The following is a 22,741-nucleotide window of genomic DNA, read 5'->3' as shown; positions in this document are numbered from 1 at the left end:
CCCCATTATTCTCACTAATATTAATAATTAATAATGAACACATGGACATTTTTTTCCAATATGATTTTTTATGTAGCTTGTACTTCTCCTTAGTCATACAATCTTAAGCCACCTGTGACATCAAGATCAAGATCATACAAATGGCGCCCGACGGAAAAACGGGATAACAGCAAGACATGGACGATCTTCCACCGATTTAGTCTTTGTATAGTAGTTATTAGATCGCCCTGTATTCTATGGTAACATATTATAGGACAGCTACGGACTATGAAGGATTATAAACAATAATAAAGGTAAGTTTGCCGTTGTTATTGGATAAGACGAAAAACAGACCCTTAAAAACATCCCAAAGAAGAAAAAAATCATTAAAAATTTGTACATTCAGCGTATAACGCGCAGGGCTAAACTTTCAGGCATTTTTTATGTGATAAAATGCGCGCTATACGCCGAAAATTACGGTATTTATTTTTCGACAGAAACCTACCTCTTGTTTGATTTACATTGTTTTTTAATTACGCGACCTCTTCAAGAACGCAACACTCGCGTAAATCGAGAGTTACCTGTATATTCATTCCTTGCTTGTTTGAAATTGTTCCACGCGTTGATTCTTCCTCATCTCCTTCATCCCTTCCGGGCTTCCTCCTTTCTTTTTCTAGCTGCCTCGCATCTTTTGTTGAACCACTCCTTTTTACCAACATCCTTTTTGGTTACCTTTGGGACATATCTATTCTCGGCTTCTTTGTACAGCTTTAAAAACTCCTCCCACTTGTCTTGCTTACTCCTGGCTTTGTACAGCCCACTCCAATTTGCATTCTCACAAAAAGTTCTCATATTAACAAAGTCTGCCTTAGAGTAGTTTCTTCTCCCTATTTTATTATCCTCTTTTCGGTCAATCCTTCTCTATTCTTTTACTTCAAATTCCACAATCGCATGGTCACTCTTAGCTATTGGGCAGTCTATTTTAATATTTTCTATTTCTTCCGGTTCCTTGCTAAAAACCAGGTCTAATCTTGATGCCTCTCCTTTCCCGAATCTAGTATGTTCCTTAATCCATTGCGTCAGCACATGTTCCATTGCCAGTTGCAGGAGTCTTCCTCCCCACGACTTCTGTTCCCTGCATTTGCCAATCCTCCCATTCTACCTCTTTGCAATTAAAATCACCCATCAAAATTATTCTCTCACTCTCTCTTAACATTCCATCCAAGCAACTCACTGTGTCTTGTATCATTACTTCATATTCTCGAGCCTTCCATGCATTGGTTCTTGGTAGCACATACCCTACTGCATACTGCCTCCTTCTTCCTTCAGCACCCACAGTTTCCACTTTCAGTACCTCTGCCAAGCCTTCACCCTCAATTACCTTCTCCACCTTAATGCCTTTCCTTACCATCAACATCACACCTCCCTGTTTTCTCTTTCTGTCTCTCCTCCATATATTGTATGCACCTTCTCCAATCCCCACCACCTCAATTGGGTCACACAACTTGGTTTCCGTCAGCCCCACAATATCAGGTTCTTTGTCTCTCAAATAGTCGTTTAACTCTATCCACGATGACACTTCCATTGATATTCGTATATGACACTTTCCATCCTTCCTCATTTCCTTCCTTTCGTGTGTGTGTGTGTGTGTGTGAGAGAGAGAGAGAGAGAGAGAGAGAGAGAGAGAGAGAGAGAGAGAGAGAGATGCTAATCTCTCGCAAATTTCTCTGTATATTTATTCTTTCATCTCAAAATTATCAAATAATTTATGTTTCTCTATGTGCACCATTTAATTTTGCATGTTTTTATATATAATACATGATGATTATGTTGAGATTATGGCTGAAAACTTGTTATAATCAGAAGCGACGTTTGAAATTTGGCGCGTGCGGCCAGCCCGGATATGGGGCGGGGCGCCGTTTTCCCCCGGCCGTAGTGAAGGGGTTAATGTCAGTTATTTTTCCAGTGGGGCCGTTAGATTTGCTAGTTACCTTCTTCAGCCTTGCTCGCTCCCTGCCACTGGAATGAATGAACAAAATATATCTCCGGGTCTGAGGGAGGTCAATTGCCACAAAAATGTGATGACCAAAAACAGGCACGCATTAAAAAAGAACAAAAGTGAAGCTCATGATACCTGGAAAGATGGCAGTCAAATGTATATGTAGCTATGCCAAACTACCTCTGTCCCTCCTGAAGCCTTATTTAACAAGAGTGTCTTTGCTAGTACCATACTTGTTGAAGCCATAGGGAACCTTCGAAGAAAGGGTTGAACCCCCAGTGTGAGATGCTGTTCCCTTCTCCCTTGTTGTTTACCTGCAACAATAAACTATCAATCAATCAATCCTTTTACTGTCTCCACATCCCACTCCTTCCCTAATAGGTTCAGTATCAGCACCAGTACCAGCACCACATTCCCCTTCAAATAACTGCCATATATAGTTTAAAATTTAGGACAGACTACAACTTGGTCTTTCCTGCCTAGTGCTAGGGTATTACTAATTTATTAATTTGAGTGATATAAGTTTAAAATGAGCTGCTAAAATAAAGACATGTTCATTTCATTTGGGAGGCGATGGTTGTGTGGTTAGTGTGCTGATGCCGAGCCACAAGCTGGGATTTTTCAGTCACCACCGAGTGGCTTAAGACTACCCACATGAAGACCAGCCATCAACCCGGACTCTAGATTGTCTCTCTAAAAGAGAGGATCGAAGATGAGCTCCATGGGGCAACATGAGTCAAGAAAGATGGCACCACAAAAAACACTTGCCTGCACCATAACAGGCTGGGGTCGACCATCAGGCCGTACAAAAAAGCCTACTGGTGCCATAGTTTGAAATGTAAAAACGTTAAAAAAAAGAAGAAAAAAAAATCACTGTAACCGTTGCCATGCAGGGGTTAGCATTTGGGCCTGATGCAGCCTGTCCTCTTGAGTCTATGTAACTCACCTTGCTTAGTGTGTATATCAGATGATGGTCTCTCTTAATTTATTTAATTTGTTTGATGGAGGAACCATAATAGGATGAAATAATAAGCAAAACAGCAAAGTATAATTATTTTTATAAGACCACTACTTTCTTTTCTATTATTACAAAGACTAAATCTGCAAAACGGGCAAAGTACAACGCTGAATTTATTCTTTTATATTAAGCAAACTGGCTTTAGATGCATTTATTTTGTTTTAGATGATAGGAATTCAGAGAATCAGACTTATTGCTGCTCAATGGACAAAAAAAAAGGGTTTCCAAAGGTGAAACATTGGATGAACATAATGAATCATCTGCACTCAAATTATGACTACTTATGTACAGTGTCAAAACTACTAATAACCATTAAATTGATATCAAATTAAGTATTATTGCAAGAAATTATTATAGTACATTACAAATTAAGTCAACAGTATATGTATGCATTACATTTATATACTATGAGGGATTTTATTCACTAAGTTTATACATGGGGCAAAGTCCCCCAATATAATGATAACTCCCCAAATCATACTCAGTTATGAACTGCCATCACAATGTGTTAAGAAAAGTAATGGTTCAGGCCAGAGAGCTGCTTTAGATTACAGTGAAAACACTTTCCTGCCAAAAGGGAATGCCATTAACTTTTCAACTTTGTATGTTACATTGAAAAGGTACACAGATTGTGCAAAAATATCCCAAGACTTGTTCCTCAGCATCACTGGTGCTTGAGTAACCTTTCTCTTCATCCTTGATGAACTTTACCAGTTCTCAAACTGATCAACCCTTCTCTTAGTGTTGCCTTTGCGGACTTCTCGTAGGGTCTTGTATTTGGTGTTGCCTTGATTGATGTTGCGCTTGTAGATCCTGTCCAGAGTTGACATCTCTGCAGGGATGCGTTCTTCCTCCAGGGACAGCTTAACTTTCTGTGGGTATATTCAATTTGATCATAAGTATGTGGAATACGAAAACTTTATAGAATTTAAACTTGTAGAATATTTATAATTATTATATTATGGGTTCCATAAAACAAACTTAAAAACCTGGACTATTCAAATATGTACCTACGAAGATGAGGGAGAAGTCAAATCTGAATTTACTTCCAGTGTTAAGAAACACATGGAGATCTAAGTGCCTCAAGTTACCGCAAGGATCTAATGAAAGGATAAACAAGGTTGTGCTCTAGAAAAAAAGGGACAATGGAATTTATCATGTGTGTAGTTGTCAAGTGTCTGTAGGCCACCTCTATATATGTAGATACTTTAAGGTCTGTGATGTAATGGTTAGCACACGGCTATGAATCCATGTGCCTGAACTTGATCTTGGCCTGGGGCAGTTTGTGCACAGCTCATTCAGCTGTTCATCCTTCCTTTTGGGTTGGTTTATAAATGGGTACCTGTGAAGGTAAACTGTGGTAACCCAGATGCCCCAGGTTCTTACCCAGCAAAGGCTCAAGGGCCAATGAGATGGAGATGAGCACCAAAGCCTCGTGCAGCTCATCATTTACCCCAAACTTTGCTTTACTTTACCATTCATCATCAGGAGTCAGTACTATCAGGTGAAGAAAGTCATTACCTCAAGAAGAGACAGCCTCTTCATGCTGGCGTCTTCCCTGTTGAATATGTCCTCGTTGGGAGGAGGCCCTGGAGTGGCACTTCTTGAGGAGCTTACACTTTTCTCACTCATATCTCCATTGTATGCACTCTTCTCATAGGTGGCTGAAATCTTCCTTGCTAGTGCATTCCTGTGTTCAGTTTCTTCCTCTGAGGAGGAGGAGGAGGAGGAGGAGGAGGATGGTTTACGTGCTGTGGAGGCCTTCAGGAGGGCTACTGTTGCCTCTTCCTCCTTGCGCCGTGCCTCCAACACTTCCTCCTGGTAAAGTGATACATTTGAATTAATTAATGTTTCTCTTATTGAGTGGGTTTAGAGGTCTAGTATCAAACAGTTCAATGGTTTCTCTGGTGATACTTTGAGCAGAAAGGTGAAGATGGCAAGAAAATTAATGAAAGTATACTCATAATTTAGAAGCAAGCACTAGGAACATTAAAGTGCAAATATACTTTTTCACACACTAATATATTACCAACTAAAAAATTAGTGGACCCAACAGATGATTAGTAAAAGACTACATACCTTCAGTTTACAGGTAGCTTTATGTATCAAATAATTTTTTACACACCTGTAGCTTCCTGGCTTCCTCATCCCTTTCATTAACTTCATCTCGGATGCGTTCAACCTCTTCTTGTTTGAGTCGAATCTCTTCTTCCAGCTTTGCTTTTTCCTCTTCCTCCAGTTCCTTTGCTTCCCGCAGACGAATCATCATCATCTCCAGCTCTTTCTGCTTGTGCTCCAATTCATCTTTGGCCTTCTGTAGTTCACTCAACTGTTTCTCCAAGCGACGGATTGTGTTCTGGGCTTCTTCCAGCTCTTTCCGTCTCTCCAGCACCTCCAAGTTCATGTTTCTCAGACGCTCCTCATAGTCTTTCTGTCGTTTCTCTGCTGATTCCCTCAAGGATACTTCACGAGCAAGTTTCTCTCTGGTAAACAGTTTTATTGTTAGTTGAATATTAGTAATGAAAGAGTAAGGTCATGGTAATGGAAAAGACTGTAAATACAAACCATAATATACAGATTATTAGTGAAGACCTTGGAGTGGTGGAGTTCAAAAACTAGTAGTATCTAAATGCTAAAATAGGAAGGAAAGTTTCTAGGATTAAGAATAGAGTAAAACAAGTTCAGAAAGAAGCAGAGACTATGAATTAGCTCTCAGTAACAAATAAGAGAAGTTAGGTAAAGAAGAAACTGCATTAATACCTTAAGCAGCTGAAGAGCTAACACAACTGAGGAACTTACGCAGCCAGTAGCTTGGCAGCCTTCTCCTCCCGAGCTTGCATCTTCATCTGCTGGACCTCAATGGTGTCTGCTTTGCGGCGGCGGACATACATGTCGTGATTGCCCATGCACAGTGCCAGGATGGTCTTGTTCACCCGCACATGGTTGGCGACAAACACAATGTCTGGAGATTTCTTGTCTGTGGGCTTGATGATAAAGTTTTTGTTGTGGAAGGTGATGTTGCGGATCTCCGACCAAGGGAAGCCGATCTTAGGGGTTAGTCTGTCGGGGAGGAAATTGATTAGAGACAATAAAACAAAGGGTTAGCCTGTTAGGGAAGTAAGGAATTATAATAAATGGAATTTATAATCATGTAAAGATTGATAACAATATATTAGTGATTAGGTAAGGATGCACTATATGTTTTCAAGTTGTTACTTTGCATATTATACTTTATATATATTTGTATGTTAGTTATTAGGTAAAGATGGACTATGTATGTGTTTTCAATTTTTTAATTTGTATGCAGGGGAAGTGGAAGAGATAGTGTGAAATATGAATATTTTGACTAAAATGATATCTATCTATCTATCTATCTGTAATATATTTATTTATTAATTTATATGAGAGAGAGAGAGAGAGAGAGAGAGAGAGAGAGAGAGAGAGAGAGAGAGAGAGAGAGAGAGAGAGAGAGAGAGAGAGAGAGAGAGAGAGAGAGAGAGAGAGAGAGAGAGAGAGAGAGAGAGAGAGAGAGAGAGAGAGAGAGAGAGAGAATCATTAAAAACTTACTTGTCCTTGTTGTCATATACGTTGATTCCCAGGGCGTCTATGCCAAGGGAGACCTGTGTGCCCTTTTTGTTGGTGATGTCAAAGTAGTTGACCCCGTACATGTTCAAATCCTGTGCCAGCTTCATGTACTCCAGCATGGAGTCTTCTCTGTGTAGGGGAAAGAAGTGACATTGGTTGGTCGTCTCCCATCCATCAGCCAATAGTGTGCCGTGTATGATCTCATGTGGGCAAACTAGCTCAAGCGAATGCAGCTGTAGCTGCGTTTTCCATACATGCGAGTCTTTGTCTACTCATCTGTTGTATGCTACGTATTTTATTTCAATTTAATATTCTTTTAATATATCGGTATGTTCTAATTAATATTTTTTATATTTTTATATATTGGTTTCAGGTTTTTAGGCTAGAAAATGCTTACCGCAAAAATAATTAAAATAATAAATATATAAAAATACCTATATACCGCAAAATCCCACGATATAGCGAAAAATCCGCGATGCAAAATTAGATTTATACAATTTAAAAATCCGTGATACAGTGAGACCGCGAAATATATATATATATATATATATATATATATATATATATATATATATATATATATATATATATATATATATATATATATATATATATATATATATATATATATATATATATATATATATATATATATATATATATATATATATATATATATATATATATATAGAAAGGTATCGGTAAAGTTGGGGGCATACGCTGCAGCAGCGCATGGCCTCGGTGCTCATCTCCGTAACATTGGCCCTTGAGCCTGTGGTGGGAGGGAGCCCATTACCCCAGGACACAGGGCCAATGTGACATCCGGGTTACCACAATTTACCGTCCCCAGGTTTCCCCAGGTACCCATTCTCGACCAGCCTGAGAGGGAGGATGGACAGCTGGGTGAGCTGCACGCCGACCGCCCGGGCCGGGATTTGAACCCGGGCTCACGGAGTAGAAGCCAGGCACGCTGACCACTAGACCACGGAGGCGTATAATATATATATATATATATATATATATATATATATATATATATATATATATATATATATATATATATATATATATATATATATATATATATATATATATATATATATATATATATATATATATATATATATATATATATATATATATATATATATATATATATATATATATATATATATATATATATATATATATATATATATATATATATATATATATATATATATATATATATATATATATATATATATATATATATATATATATATATATATATATATATATATATATATATATATATATATATATATATATATATACACACACACACACACACACACACACACAAAACGATAAATGGGTAAGGGATCTGTAGGGATGTGAACATGTAATTGAGGAAACAAGTGAGATGGAGTTGGCTGGTGATGCACTCCAAAGTACAGCAGCATTTTATATTCATAAATGATGGGTCCTCACATTAAATTATGATCTCGCTGCCTTGGATCTGCACTGACCTCAACATTCCCTTGTGCTCCTTGTGCCACTTTGTGATCTTCTCCTCCCAGGCGTCCCTCGTCATGTTGAACTGGTCCATCACGCGTTGGGGCAGGAGGCGATCGTTGGCCAGGTAGCCAGCTTTGTGGAAGTCAGGCGCGTAGTCGCCATACTTAACCTGCACGGCGTAGGACGCGAGCAGCACGGCGGTCTCGGGCGGGCAGTATACCTCGTCACTCAGGATGGAGTTCTTGACTTGCAGGTAGAACATTCGCTGGGAACAGAAATAGCCAGGCTTAGAAGAGAGAGAGAGAGAGAGAGAGAGAGAGAGAGAGAGAGACTGACTTGGGCATAACTCCGTCCTTTGTCTGGCCTAATGAATAAATGATGTCTGTGTGTGAGGCACTGTAGAGGGGGTGACGCTATAGTCGAAAACTTCATATTATTGAAAGGGATAAGTTTGACTAAAACAAGGAATTGAGGGAACTACTTATATAAACGTATATATAGACCCCACAAATTATTTTCCAAGAAAAATTCAATGAGTAGGTAGGTTTCGTTCTTTTAGGGTGGCAAAGTAACGTATACACTTAATGAACCGCTTAACTTACCAGTGTGATGTCCTGAATGATTTCACTGATGTCCTCTGGGTAGAATTTCGCCCTGAACTTAAACTGCAGTGTGTCTTCGTGTTTTTTCCCAACTTGTTTCAATACCTGAAGGAGAGGAAAGAATAGCTTGAATATAAACGGCGTCTGATATCGGGCTCTATCGCAATTCTGATACCTTTTAAAATCTATACCTACCTATCTCAGCGTACATGCATGGATTGAAAAAAATGGCAACTGCCCATAAACAAACATGGAAAAACTACAGACTGAAGTGTATTCTAGCTAAAAAAAAAAAAAAAAAAAAATATCCCGAGCCTTGTGATTCGAATGTCGAAGAAACGGAACAGTTGCCGCCCTGACCGAGCCGAGGGGCCACGCGCGTCGGTGGTGTGGGTTTGTAGTGTAAGTGGTCCATAAAGTGATCTATTTACGCGACTCGAGCAAGAAACTTCTTGGGTGACGTCCGGGAATGTCTACTGCAACTAAGGTGAGTTTTTACAGCATATTTCTAGTATTTTGACATTGTTTACGTGATGAAGGATGAAGGGAGTGTCTCGTTTCCCTCTGCTATGAACACTTGATACATAACGAAAATGGCTTAGAAACTAATACAAACTCACTTCAGAACTCCGTGGACACATACTTAGACCAGATGATATGTTAGGAATTAAGGGTTGTTTGGGAAGTATTGGTAATCTATTAGCGAAACGAAGCATTAATAATAGCTGCTGCTTGTAAAATACCTCAAGCAATCTGCTGTGTCGATTCTCGGGCCGCCCGCCGCTTCCGTCCTTGGTGCCTCCCTGCGGATGTGCCTCGCTTCGGCGGTAGGTTACTATTTATTTTAGCAGCAATGGGCCACAACTATTTTATAGGACAGGAACGTATCCATAGCGGCGATAGGATAATATCTACTGCGGCGAAAAGTTACTATCTTAGCAGCGAAAGGTTACTATCTTAGCGGCGAAAGGTTACTATCTTAGCGGCGAAAGGTTACTATCTTAGCGGCGATAGGTTATAGTTAGGCCTAGCCTATATGAGGTTCTAAGCTTGAGAAAACGCGGAGCGGTAGTGTGTGGGGGAGGACATGGATTTTAGGCTTCCGTGCACTAATGATTGCAGAGGGTTAGCATGGATAGGCAAGGTTATATTTGTTTAGGTCATTACGATAACCCATCTCTAACCTACTGAACCTGATCCCCTCAAGCCATCTTAAAGAAATTACCATACAATATTTAGGTTAGCTTAGGTCAGGTTATGGAAGGTTTGGTTTTCATTGAGTGGGTTAGGTTAGATTTAGTTAGTTGAGGTTAGGTTTGATTTGAATGGCCTAAATCCATCCCCACCTAACCTAAACTACCCCAACCTTTCCCTATCCAAACAAAGGAAACATGCTTAAAGAAGTACAATTGCCTTAATTTACAATAGATTTTCCCAAAATAAAAGCAATACTGCAACTTTCCGAGGGAGGAGGGAGGGGACAGGGAAGGGGGAGAGGAGAGATCAGCGTCATGTGAGAGAGGAGGAAGTGGGGGGTGGGAAGGAAGGAAGGAAGAAAGGAAGGAAGGTGCGACCTTGAATAACAGCTGCAGTAGCCAGGGAGGAAAGGTAGGGAGGATATGGGGGAGTGAAGGGGAACGGGAGGAATTCTCCGGCGTTTGAGCGAAAACGAAAGATCACAAATATAGGAAACTCATGACGGGAACAATGTGAAACATTATTCAAACTGTCAAACATATTAAGACAAAACACATAAACTGGTAATAGCGAGACGTCGACCATGGGAAAGCTCTAAGCACTGGTATTTCAAGCCTCAGCGAAGCAACCACGTGGCAATTTGAATCGAGGAGATAATAATAATAATAATAATAATAATAATAATAAAAATAATAAAGTATTATTATTATTATTATTATTATTATTATTATAATCAAACAATATTGATCTTGGCTACATTGAAAAGACAAAGAGAGAGAGAGAGAGAGAGAGAGAGAGAGAGAGAGAGAGAGAGAGAGAGAGAGAGAGAGTAATTAATTTCAGGAATGGCCTATTAATAGCTTCTGTAGATATAACGGGAAAAGCTATGATTATACTCTTATTATTTTTTTTATATGGTACATCACTTCAAAATTCTCTCTCTCTCTCTCTCTCTCTCTCTCTCTCTCTCTAAAAAATCCCAGGTTAACATAATGTAGAGAAAAAAAAATATATAGTTGAGGGATTAGTGCAATGATTAGTGGAAACACGGAGATAGGCTATTTGGATTAACGTAAAAAGTGTGTGTGTGTGTGTGTGTGTGTGTGTGTGTGTGTGTGTGTGTGTGTGTGTGTGATTATTTTTTTTATCATGAGTGGGCTATCAAATTCATGAAGGAACATAATTAACCTATTGTTATGCTCATTATGGCTGTTTATATATTGTACAGCACTGATCATTATAACACTGGATGCGGGACGATATATTATAACAAAATTAAATAAACAGTAGGTTATTCGTTATATAAACTAATATTAATCGCGTATTTGTGGAGTATAGAACAACGTACATTTATCTCTCATACACCACACAGTCGTGGGCAGAGTGGTGATATTAAAATAAACTAAGGAGGATAGAAAACCCCTGCCTTGGTTATGCTCTGAGGAGCGCGCTCACGGAATCTCTCACCGCCTGGGTGCTGGTGAGCGAACTGTGAATCGTACGTCTGGCTCAAAACGCCGGGGGAGGCGTCTTGTCAGGAGGAGACCACTGGTATCGCCACACCGGCAGACATCCACTTCCCACTTGTTATAGACATTAAAAAAAAAAAAAAAAATACAGTATAACACACACACACTCCGCTGGCTCAACTGCTTAGAGCGCTACTCTGCCAGGCTTCACAGCCTGACAGGTGGCGGTTCGAGCCCCGCTCAGGCCGGATTCTTTTCGTTGACTAGGAGTGGTTACTGTCCCCCCTTGAGCAAGGGGGATGGGGTGTGTGGTGTGTGAGGTCCTGGCAGTGCCCATAGATCGACTGTAATGAGCACTTGCTCATGTCGGGAGGGTATCAGATGGCGATTGCGAGTCGAACTCGTGATCAGGCCGTGGTGCATTACACACACATCCCAGAGAACGTACCAGATATCACCATAAAAAAAATTTGCCGAACATTTACCAAGTATGAATTTTTTCCGATGTATTCTGATGTCTCACCTCTTATCAGATGACTGACAGTCCGAGGTATATTTAAATGTCCGTCATTTAAAAATATTCGTGTGATATAAATGCTTCATATGGTGTCAGCATGAGCTACGAATTATATGGTCGATTTTATTTAATATTTCAATATTTTCAGAAATAAACCGTGAGTCGGCCCCTGCACACTGCACGAATGGTTTAAAGTTGATTTATTGAGTTACTGAGTTATATTGAAAGACTTGTATTGGGTTGGTACGATGCTTCTCTCTCTCTCTCTTTCTCTCTTACCTTTTTGTTGAGGACGAGCCACGTGGTGAAGCCTTTATCGTCCACGAACTGCAGCCCGAAGTACCATATCTCCCTGAGCCCGATAGTTCGCACCACCTGGTCGAACAGCTGCTTGCCGGTGGTTGAGGACTGGATGGCGAACTCCAGCTCCGCGTCCATAGACGTGATCCGCACGCTGATCTGGGGGAAGAGGGAGGGTTAGGGGAGAGTCATCAACTTGGCTTCATGTATGTAAGGGAGGTCAGAAGTTGACTTCATACGTACACATGCATACATCGTCAGATGTACTGATACTAGCATATTTGAACATACTTGTGTGATTAGACAAGTAGGTAAGCGTGATAAAAGATCATACACGGAAGAAATGATAAGACAGATTATTCGTGAGACAAATATACTATTAAATAAGCATAAAGCAACATGCATAAATGAATATGTGCTGGCAAACATCATTATGTATATACATGCTTATATATATATATATATATATATATATATATATATATATATATATATATATATATATATATATATATATATATATATATATATATATATATATATATATATATATATATATATATATATATACAAACAGGGAGGCAGACTGACATACATATAAAGACAGAGAAACAGACAGGCGTACATGAATGCATATATATATATATATATATATATATATATATATATGTATATATATATATATATATATATATATATATATATATATATATATATATATATATATATATATATATATATATATATATATATATATATATATATATGAATACAAAAATACACACATACGTAGAATACTATCGTCTCCGCCAGTTTTTCCCTCCTCCCAGATGCTATCCATACACAGGGGCCTGGTCCGCCCTCGTATGGAGTATGCATCTCATGTGTGGGGGGGATCCACTCACACAACTCTCTTGGACAAAGTCAAAATTTCAAAGGCTTCTCGTCTCTTCAGCTCCCCTCCTCATACTGACAGTCTTCTACTTCTTAAATTCCGCCACCATGTTGCATCTCTTTCTATCTTCTATCGATATTTTCATGCTGACTGCTCTTCTGAACTTGCTAACTGCATGTCCCCCTCCCCTCCCGCAGCCCCGCTGCACTCGACTTTCTACTCTAGCTCATCCCTATACTGTCCAAACCCCTTATATGCAAGAGTTTACCAGCATCTTCACTCTTTCATCCCCTTCACTGGTAAACTCTGGAAAAGCCTTCCTTCGTCTGTATTTCCTCCTGCCTATGACTTGACCTCTTTTAAGAGGAGTGTATCAAGACACCTCTCCACCCGAAATCGACCTCTCCTTTGGCCACCCTTCACTTTTTTCTTTTGTTGGATCAGTGATTTTTATTTTTTCATTATTGCTTTTTTTCCCATGAGCTGTTTCCTTAGCTGTAAAAAAAATACTGAGAAGACTGGCAAACATAGAAAACTAACAAAGAGACATATATAAGACTAACAGACAAACATAAATAGACATTAGTACAACAATTTTCGAATAATTATTCCTTTGTCCCTCCCTTCACACATTGGAAAGAAAATGAGTCTAACTCCCACTGGAAGTCCACAGTCTTGACATTCCACTAGTTTTACGATCAACCCTTGACCTCCAATTTCCTGCCTAATTCCAACCCTTAGATAAGCATACCTCTCTCTCTCTCTCTCTCTCTCTCTCTCTCTCTCTCTCTCTCTCTCTCTCTCTCTCTCTCTCTCTCTCTCTCTCTCTCTCTCACACACACACACACACACACACACACACACACACACACACACACACACACACACACGTCATAGGGATAGTGGGTGTTGCGTCAAAATAAGTCATGGATCAAAGGAATGCTGAAGTCACTATTAAGCTTCCCCTTGCTCTTATAGCGCGATAATGTGTGTGTGTGTGTGTGTGTGTGTGTGTGTGTGTGTGTGTGTGGTGGGAAGGAGGGGAAGAAAGGGGCGTGTGCACTAATAAACCCTTTGAAGCTTTATTCCTATTAAGATATAGTGTTTGTACTTCCCGGATGACAAGGTGGGAAAGAGGACAAGGGACATTATTAGCGTTTTTTTTTGTTTTCTAAGGCTGGGGTCACACATACGCGGATAGTGGCGGATTATGGCGGATGGCTATACGTTTCATTGAGGATAGCTATCCGCGGTGAACCGTATCGCTGAATCGCGTATGTGTGACCCTAGCTTAAAATTAGTTGCGGTTCATTGTGGATCATTGCGGATCAAATACGGTTCATTGCGAATAGCTATCCGCAATGAACCGTATAGCCATCCGCCATAATCCGCCACTATCCGTAACATTCCGCACGGAACCGCCAAAATTCAATCCGCAATAAACCGTATCGCTGAACCTCGTATGTGTGACTCCAGCCTTACGGATAGTGGCGGATTATGGCGGAAGGATAAACGTTTCATTGCGGATAGCCATCCGCAATGAACCGTATCGCTGAACCGCATATGTGTGACTCGGCCCTAAGCCTTTTTTTTTCTTTTTTTGCCCCTTAGCTTTTCCGTTACTGTTAAAAATTAGGGCTAAGATAAGTGAAATTTAGTTGAAGAGTGAGCATATAGATAGGTATAAACATGAAGGGATCAGTGATATATAAATAGAAAGACGAGCATATGATTAACTTTAAAAATGAAGTGGTAAGTGAAATAAAAATATGAGCGTTTGGATAAGTGTAAAAATGAAGTGATGATTAGGTGAAATGATAATTATGAAGGATGATTAGGTGAAATGATAATTATAAGGATGATCATAGAGGTAAGTGTAAACATGAAGTGATAAGGGAAATAATAGAGGGATGATCATACGGATAAGCTTAAACAAGAGTGGAGGGCCTGTGTCACTCCATGGACCTTATATCACTAGACTCCCCAGTATCAATTTCTTCCGGTCTCGTCTATTTGGGAGTCTACGGTAAAGTTGTTCCACATTTCACAGCCTTTTTTTTCTATCATACTGTATTATAATAACTTTGCTTACGTTAAAGCTTTGTATTATCTAGTCGATCCAATTTATTTCTTGTATATAAGACTTTTAACATCGATTATTTCAGAGTGATGTTATTTTTTTCACCTTCGTGCATTTGAACTCGCTTAGTACAATTGTTAACGTGTAATATAAGCAATTAATTAATATAGAAGCCAAAATAAGTTTACTTGAATATTATACAGACAAAATAAAAGAGGACGGTTTATTGGGAGGGAAAGCATAGGGCAGTGTATAACTTTGATAATTCTAAAAACATGCTTGGCGATCGTCATTCCAAAGATCACATATTCGTTTAATGATTCAATTCAAGGGTATGAGCCGATAAGGAGAGGTCATTGTGCTTCACAAGGCCTAAGGAAACTCGTGATGCTGCGTTGCTCCTGTGTAACTGTCACCCTCCTAGTCTTTCTTTTTCTTTTTTCTTTCTTATTGTTTCACGTCATGTTTTTATTTCCCTCTTTTTGTTGTCATGTGAATTTAACTATTTAAGGATGGAAGTATCCAGACACCTCTAACCAAAATTGATGGATCTTTTTGGCATCTACTTCATTGTCTTTGTGGGAGTAGCTTGTTGTTGCGTTCTGTTTCTCTTCTGTTTCGCCGTTTTCTCTTTCCTAAGCGTACTTTCTCTCTTCCGTTTTTCCTCGGCCTGTTTCCTTAGCCGTAAAAAGTCTTTCATGGGGTTGGGAGGGGGGAAGGGGGGCGGAGTTAACTGACCAACTGACTCTTAAAGGAATCATGTTGCGGCACTGCCTATGAGAAATTAGAGACATGCAGTAATAGTAGCCATGTAGTACATTGGGATCTATTCATGTTATTATTTCGAATCCCGAGACTGCGCAACGAGGGAATAAAAGAACCATGACAGTATAAACAGTGCATCGTCAATATTATTATACATAGGAACAATGATGTAACCGCTCCATCTGTCGCTCCAGCAAGTGTTACGCAGTCCACTACGCAGTTTATACGCTTTAGTGCCAAGGGAGCGAACTGATAGCGTTGAAAAGTTGGAGGATAAACGAGTGTGGGATGGAGAGGAAAGCATAAAGGGAGGACGTGAGTGTGTGTGTGTGTGTGTGTGTGTGTGTGTGTAAGAGAGAGAGAGAGAGAGAGAGAGAGAGAGAGAGAGAGAGAGAGAGATGATAACGCGGCTAGTATGAAAATCCATTCCTGCTTGAATAAATCCTGGTACTTTTGCAATCATATCGTTTTACATCTTGACATTCAGATCCTTATCCTTCTAATGTTTGACATTCAGATCCTTATCCTTCTAATGTTTGACATTCAGATCCTTATCCTTCTAATGTTTGACATTCAGATCCTTATCCTTCTAATACTTTTCCAAATAACTTTTCAAATTACCTCGACACTTGATCCCTTAGAATCTAAGGGGTCAAGTATCGAGAATCTAAGGCTTAGATTCTTTCCCTAAACTTAATCCTTTACGTTTTTTTTGTTGTTGTTAAGGTTGATGTTGATTACTACGTCAACTACTACTGCTACTACTGTGTACAATTTAGCTTCCCCATTTCTTTGACATGATTCGAGAGATGACATGGTTCAAGACATGTCTGATCAAGGAGTAATTCAAGTCATACTAACCGTGGAATTCATCACTAATACCAAAGAAAGATATGTGGCTTAGGCTGACACATCAATGACTTCACAACAGTCTGATGGTCATTATCATCTACTAGTTCTAAGCCTTGCCTTGCTGAGTGGGTACTGGCAAGTCCCCTTGGCGCAGTCATCGCAGGAAGTAACGGACTTTACATAGCTGGCATTATGAATGGCGGCGGATGACATTCAGATTAAAAACCACTCCATGATTACCTTATCATTACGGAATGCTGGGAAAATCGGTGTTCCTTGATGAGGTCATTCTTTGGAGCGTAATGGAGTGAATTTTTATCCAAAAGGCATCCTTTTTTAAGGAAATATATATCGAAATCTTACACACTACTACTACTACTACTACTACTACTACTACTACTACTACTACTACTACTACTACTACTACTACCACTACTACTACCACTACTACTACCACTACTACTACTACTACTACTACTACTACTACTACTACTACTACTACTACTACTACTAGTAGTACTACTACTACTACCACTACTACCACTACTACTACTACTACTACTACTACTACTACTACTAGTACTACTAGTACTACTACTACTACTATTGTTATTGTTGTTGTTGTTATTATTATTATTATTATTATTATTATTATTATTATTATTATTATTATTATTATTATCATTATTATTATTGTCATTTTTATTATTATTATTATTATTATTTTATTGGCTATACTTAGACAAATCGAGTTAATCCAGCCAGAATTCCAACCGCTTGCGGTGCCTGGCGCTACCTCGCCCGAAGTGCCACCGGGAGGTTAAAAGAGAGAGACCCATCTCGTCTCTCACCCAGCCGAATACCGGCAGGCGCTGCGAAAGCGATTCGGATACTAGCTGAGTTAACTCTATTATTATTATTATTATTATTATTATTATTATTATTATTATTATTATTATATTATCATTATTATTATTATTATTATTATTATTATTATTATTATTATTATTATTATTATTATTATTATTATTATTGTCATAGTACAGTTCAAACTTTATAGCTAATTAACCATTGTCAAGATAATCAATATTAGTAACTTTTATAACTACCTAACAGGCAAAGAGGTGACAGTGGAATTATATCAGTACAAACCAGTCCACTACGTGCTTCATTCTCTCTCACGTTCCCACTTTGCTCCATCCTCCTCATGTTTCACCCTTCCTCCTTGTTGTCATTGCTGAACACACACACACACACACACACACACACACACACACACACTCTCTCTCTCTCTCTCTCTCTCTCTCTCTCTCTCTCTCTCTCTCTCTCTCTCTCTCTCTCTCTCTCTCAATGAATTACACGACATTTCAGCCCCCTATCGTTATCGCCTCGTCGCGCTATCTAATCACCATCAGACCAAGGGGTTACCGGCACTGCTTTATACCTGAGCCCTGAACCTGCCTGCTCACGGGTAACTCTCCCTTTTGTAATGCTCCTCCTCACTTTCTTCTTCTTTGTCTTCTTTTTCTTGTTCTTGTTTTTATTATTCTCCTTTGTCCCTTCTTCTTCCTCCTCCTCCTCCTCCTCCTCCTCCTCCTCCTCCTTTTGTTACCTGTGTTCTAATCGTTTTCATCTACCTGGATTATTGTTTCTGGTTTATTATGTTTGGTAAAAGGTTGGTGGTGGTGCGCTTTCTCTCTCTCTCTCTCTCTCTCTCTCTCTCTCTCTCTCTCTCTCTCTCTCTCTCTCTCTCTCTCTCTCTCTCTCTCTCTCTCTCTCTCTCTCTCTCTCTCTCTCTCTCTCTCTCTCTCTCTCTCTCTCTCTCTCTCTCTCTCTCTTATTTTCTGTTATTCTCAACTTGTCTTCCTCTTCTATTCTTTCTCTCGTTTGTCATGCCTTTATCAAACTTAAGTCGTCATCATTTCCTCCTCCTCCTCCTCCTCCTTCTCCTCCTCACCACAAGATACAGATAGCATTTCGATGTTAACAGGTACAGGCTGATATGTGTAGCCCACCCATTCGTTACTTCCCCTTGTGACCCAGTTAGGTTATCTCACTGTGGTTAGCTGCTTCTCGCTGTTGTGTTGGTGGTTGTGTTTTTTGTCTAGTTTGTTCTTAGAGTTTGAATAATTAATAAACTAGAGGCGTGGAAAGATGCTCCGTGAAAGTTTTGCTTATCTCTCACTCAGGTCTGTTTCTTCGTGGGGTCGTGTTGGTGGTTGAGTTTCTTGTCTAGTTTGTTCATAGAGTTTGAAATATTGAAGGACTAGAGGCCTGAAAAGATGCTTCGTGACCGTTGATTTGTGTCTTGGGGTGCTGGTAGCTTTTTCTGTTCTCTTTCCTGGAGTGAGTTTGGGAAGGTTCTCTATTTTCCTCTTATTGGTTTTTTTTCAGATACTTTGAAACTAATGTGTACGAAAAGTAGAGAACCCCCAAAACTTAACTCCCTCCTCCCCTCCACACACAGCAACAACAACAACAACAACAACAGCAACATTGGGCTTAATTAAAATGTTCACTTAGTTCTTTTATTCAGTCTGTCATCCTTATCCTAGACTTGATCCATCCTCCGCTTCTCGAAGCTTTCAGTTACACCTACACTTTTCCACTACCCAAGTTATGAACCAGTGTTAATTTGTAACCTTTTAAACCTAATTCCTTTTGTTTGTATCCATTGTCACTCAACTTGCCTTCTCTTAGCTTAGTGTTTTCCTTTTACTGTATACCTTTATGAACGCTAAACATTTATAATTTGTACCGGCTGCCACTTATCCGAGCGTGGCTTCCTTAACTTATTGATTTTATGTGGTTTTATGACATAACTTTAACTACTACCTTTATGAGCCTCAATTTTTCTAGTTAATTCGTTCCCACTTATCTGAAACCACCTCTTATCTTAATACACATTTTTAACGAGTAGGATTAAGAGCGGCATATTTTTTTTTTTCGTTTGTACCCATTGCCACTCTTAAGCTGCGTTCTCCTCTTCTTTTATTCCGTTATTCTTTTCTCTACCATGAACGCGTTTGTCTGCTCACAGTGCCTCGGGGTGTGGGTGTGGGCACAGCAATCACAAAGCAAGCACACACACGGCTGAGAGTGTTGTGAGACGGGAGAACACGGTCATCAAATTTAGTCACGTCCATTTATGTACCTGAGGGCGGCTTGCAGGTAGTGGCAACGAGGGGAGGAAGAGGAAGAAGTGTAGGGGGGGAGGGGAGGAAGGTAGGAAAGAGGGTTGGAGATGGGTGATGTGTACGTGCTATTGTGGATATTGTCTAGTTGGTTATGGGGGTAGGAAGATGGTGATGGGTATCGTTCTTATAGTTTGTAGTTGTGGTAATGATGGTGTTTATTAGGGGTAGAAAGACGAAAGTGGAGTTATGATCTACTTCTTTATGAGGGTAGGAAGTTGAAAGTAGTTAGGTATCTTTGTTGTGGGTATCGTGGTCTTGAAGAGGGAGAGAGAGGAAGAGCGAGAGAGGAAGAAGAGTCTTGTTCAGTCCGGGAGAAGCGAGAGAGAGAGAGGGAGAGAATCGGGTGTGTGTTGCTTCTAGTTAGCTGATGCAGTATTAAAAAGGAGGGACGGAAAGAGAGGGGATGGGTGTCGTGTTGTCTTTAGCTACGAGGAAGTGCCAGGGATAAGGAACAAGAGAAAGATATAGTTGTGTTATAGTTTTCGTATGCATAATTTTTGTAGGGGTAACAGGGTGGCAGGGGGAGGGGGCGGTCTAACATGTTCCCAGCATCTGGTGTAGTAAGTTACAGGGATAAGAAGGAAGTAGGGACTGTAGCTATGTCGTTTTGGGAGATTAAAGGCGTGAGAGGGGAGTGAGAGGTGGAAGATGAGGGTGTCATCGGAGGCTGTAAGAGAGAGAGAGAGAGAGAGAGAGAGAGAGAGAGAGAGAGAGAGAGAGAGAGAGAGAAACTGGTCACAGCCACAAAAAACAGACATAAGAGAGAAAGTTATGCACAGACATGAAAACCCTAACCTTGTGTGTGTGTGTGTGTGTGTGTGTGTGTGTGTGTGTGTGTGTGTGTGTGTGTATTTCACCACGGCCTGATCACGAGGACTCGCAATCGCCAGCAAGTACCCTCATGATTAGAGCAAAGCAAGGCTCATTATAGTCGATCTCTGGATACTACCAGGACCTCACACACCACAAGCCCATCCCCCTTGCTCAAGGGGGGGAGGGAGGGGGGGGGGCAGTAGCCACTCTAAGTCAACGGAAAAAACCCGGCCTGAGCGGGGCTCGAAATTCTGCCTGCCACGCCGCGAAGCCTGGCAGTGCAGTGCTTTAACCGACTGAGCTATCAGAACGGTGTGTGTGTGTGTGTGTGTGTGTGTGTGTGTGTGTGTGTGTGTGTGACACCACGGCCGTGATCACGACATGGACTCGCCATCGCCAGGAAATATCCTCCCGATTAGAGCAAACTCATTATAATCATCTCTGGGCACTTGGGAGGTTGTGTGTGTGTGTGTGTGTGTCGGTATGCCAGCCGCACATTCCTTCATTACAATTATTTCCCGCTTGATAAAGATCAATGAGCGATAAAAAGTCTGTGAACGGCAGAGATTTCATCACTCCTCCCACGTTTCTCAGAATCCCTCGCTTCTGACGTCATTGGCTTCATTCACTGTTGAAACGAATTTGTATCTTCTGCATAACTTTTGTGTTGTGTTGATCTCTCTCTCTCTCTCTCTCTCTCTCTCTCTCTCTCTCTCTCTCTCTCTCTCTCTCTCTCAATCTATCTATATCTACATATCTACATGTATATGTGTCTATATATATATATATATATATATATATATATATATATATATATATATATATATATATATTTTTTTTTTTTACGTCTACGCCTTTAGCGCCGGTAGGCTTGCTTGAGGGGCCTGGATGGTGTTCGGCCCCAGCCCGTCATGGCGCAGGCAAGTGTTTATAGTGGCGCCATCTTCTCTTGGCTCATGCTGCTCCCCGGAACTCGTTTTTGATTCACTCGGACGGTTTCCTCTAGAGTCCGGGTTCATGGGTGGTCTTCAGGACAGCATGGGGGTAGTTTTATGCCACTCGGCGGTGACTGAAAAATCCGAGATGGTAGCGTGTGGATTCGAACTCGCGTCGTCCATCACGTGGTGAATGTGGGCCCAGCACGCTACGGTATCTCTCTCTCTCTCTCTCTCTCTCTCTCTCTCTCTCTCTCTCTCTCTATATATATATATATATATATATATATATATATATATATATATATATATACCCAAATATTCACACAGTTTTGTTTCGGCCAGTACGAAGAATTGTAGTGACCGTAGATTTTTAAATTTTATATGCAGCAATAAGGAGGAATCTTTTAAAGGTGCTTCCATAAAAAAAACAGAACTACGTAATGTTCCTTTTGTGTATCTATACTCTACGTAAATTTGTATGTGAAGTAACAATGGGAAATTTTCTATGGTATATTGAAAGGTATATTCTGTTTGAAAGTAGTTCGCCAGCTCCAGACAATATTATGACGGACATGTACAGTGCTGCCCTCTATAGACAATTAGCTTTGAAAGTCCTCCATTCATATATATATATATATATATATATATATATATATATATATATATATATATATATATATATATATATATATATATATATATATATATATATATATATATATATATATATATATATATATATATATATATATATATATATATATATATATATATATATATATATATATATATATATATATATATATATATATATATATATATATATATATATATATATATATATATATATATATATATATATATATATATATATATATATATATATATATATATATATATATATATATATATATATATATATATAAACATATCATTCTCTGAATTTTCTCCTTCCTATGACTTAAGCTCCTTCAAAATAAAAATATCAAGACACCTTTCAAACCGTATTGATATTCTCCTTTTGCCTTAGCTTTG

The 22,741-nt window shown here is 39.4% G+C and overlaps 1 protein-coding gene and 1 long non-coding RNA gene across 3 annotated transcripts in view; one reads left to right on the top strand and one right to left on the bottom strand.

The window, feature by feature from the left end:
- Positions 1-3,018: 3,018 nt before the first annotated feature.
- The window catches only part of LOC127006526 (moesin/ezrin/radixin homolog 1-like), a 34,085-nt gene continuing 14,362 nt past the window's right edge, over positions 3,019-22,741 (bottom strand). Inside the window, exons 3-10 of the mRNA XM_050876480.1 lie at positions 12,146-12,325; positions 8,684-8,788; positions 8,093-8,346; positions 6,564-6,710; positions 5,796-6,056; positions 5,122-5,479; positions 4,518-4,814; positions 3,019-3,868 (exon numbers count right to left, since the gene is read on the bottom strand). Of these exons, the coding sequence (XP_050732437.1) occupies positions 3,704-3,868; positions 4,518-4,814; positions 5,122-5,479; positions 5,796-6,056; positions 6,564-6,710; positions 8,093-8,346; positions 8,684-8,788; positions 12,146-12,325 (1,767 nt within the window). The 3' untranslated portion in view covers positions 3,019-3,703. The remainder of the gene's footprint in view (positions 3,869-4,517; positions 4,815-5,121; positions 5,480-5,795; positions 6,057-6,563; positions 6,711-8,092; positions 8,347-8,683; positions 8,789-12,145; positions 12,326-22,741) is intronic.
- LOC127006529 (uncharacterized) overlaps positions 8,796-22,741 on the top strand; it is a 47,874-nt gene continuing 33,928 nt past the window's right edge. For both annotated transcript variants that reach the window (XR_007759621.1, XR_007759622.1), the window contains exon 1: positions 8,796-9,170. This is a non-coding gene — a long non-coding RNA (uncharacterized LOC127006529). The remainder of the gene's footprint in view (positions 9,171-22,741) is intronic.

This window comes from Eriocheir sinensis, chromosome 33 (genome assembly GCF_024679095.1).
Source record: "Eriocheir sinensis breed Jianghai 21 chromosome 33, ASM2467909v1, whole genome shotgun sequence".
Taxonomy (NCBI): Eukaryota; Metazoa; Arthropoda; class Malacostraca; order Decapoda; family Varunidae; genus Eriocheir; species Eriocheir sinensis.
Note: the sequence above shows the minus strand (reverse complement) of the source record. Positions and strands in the feature narration are given on the sequence as shown.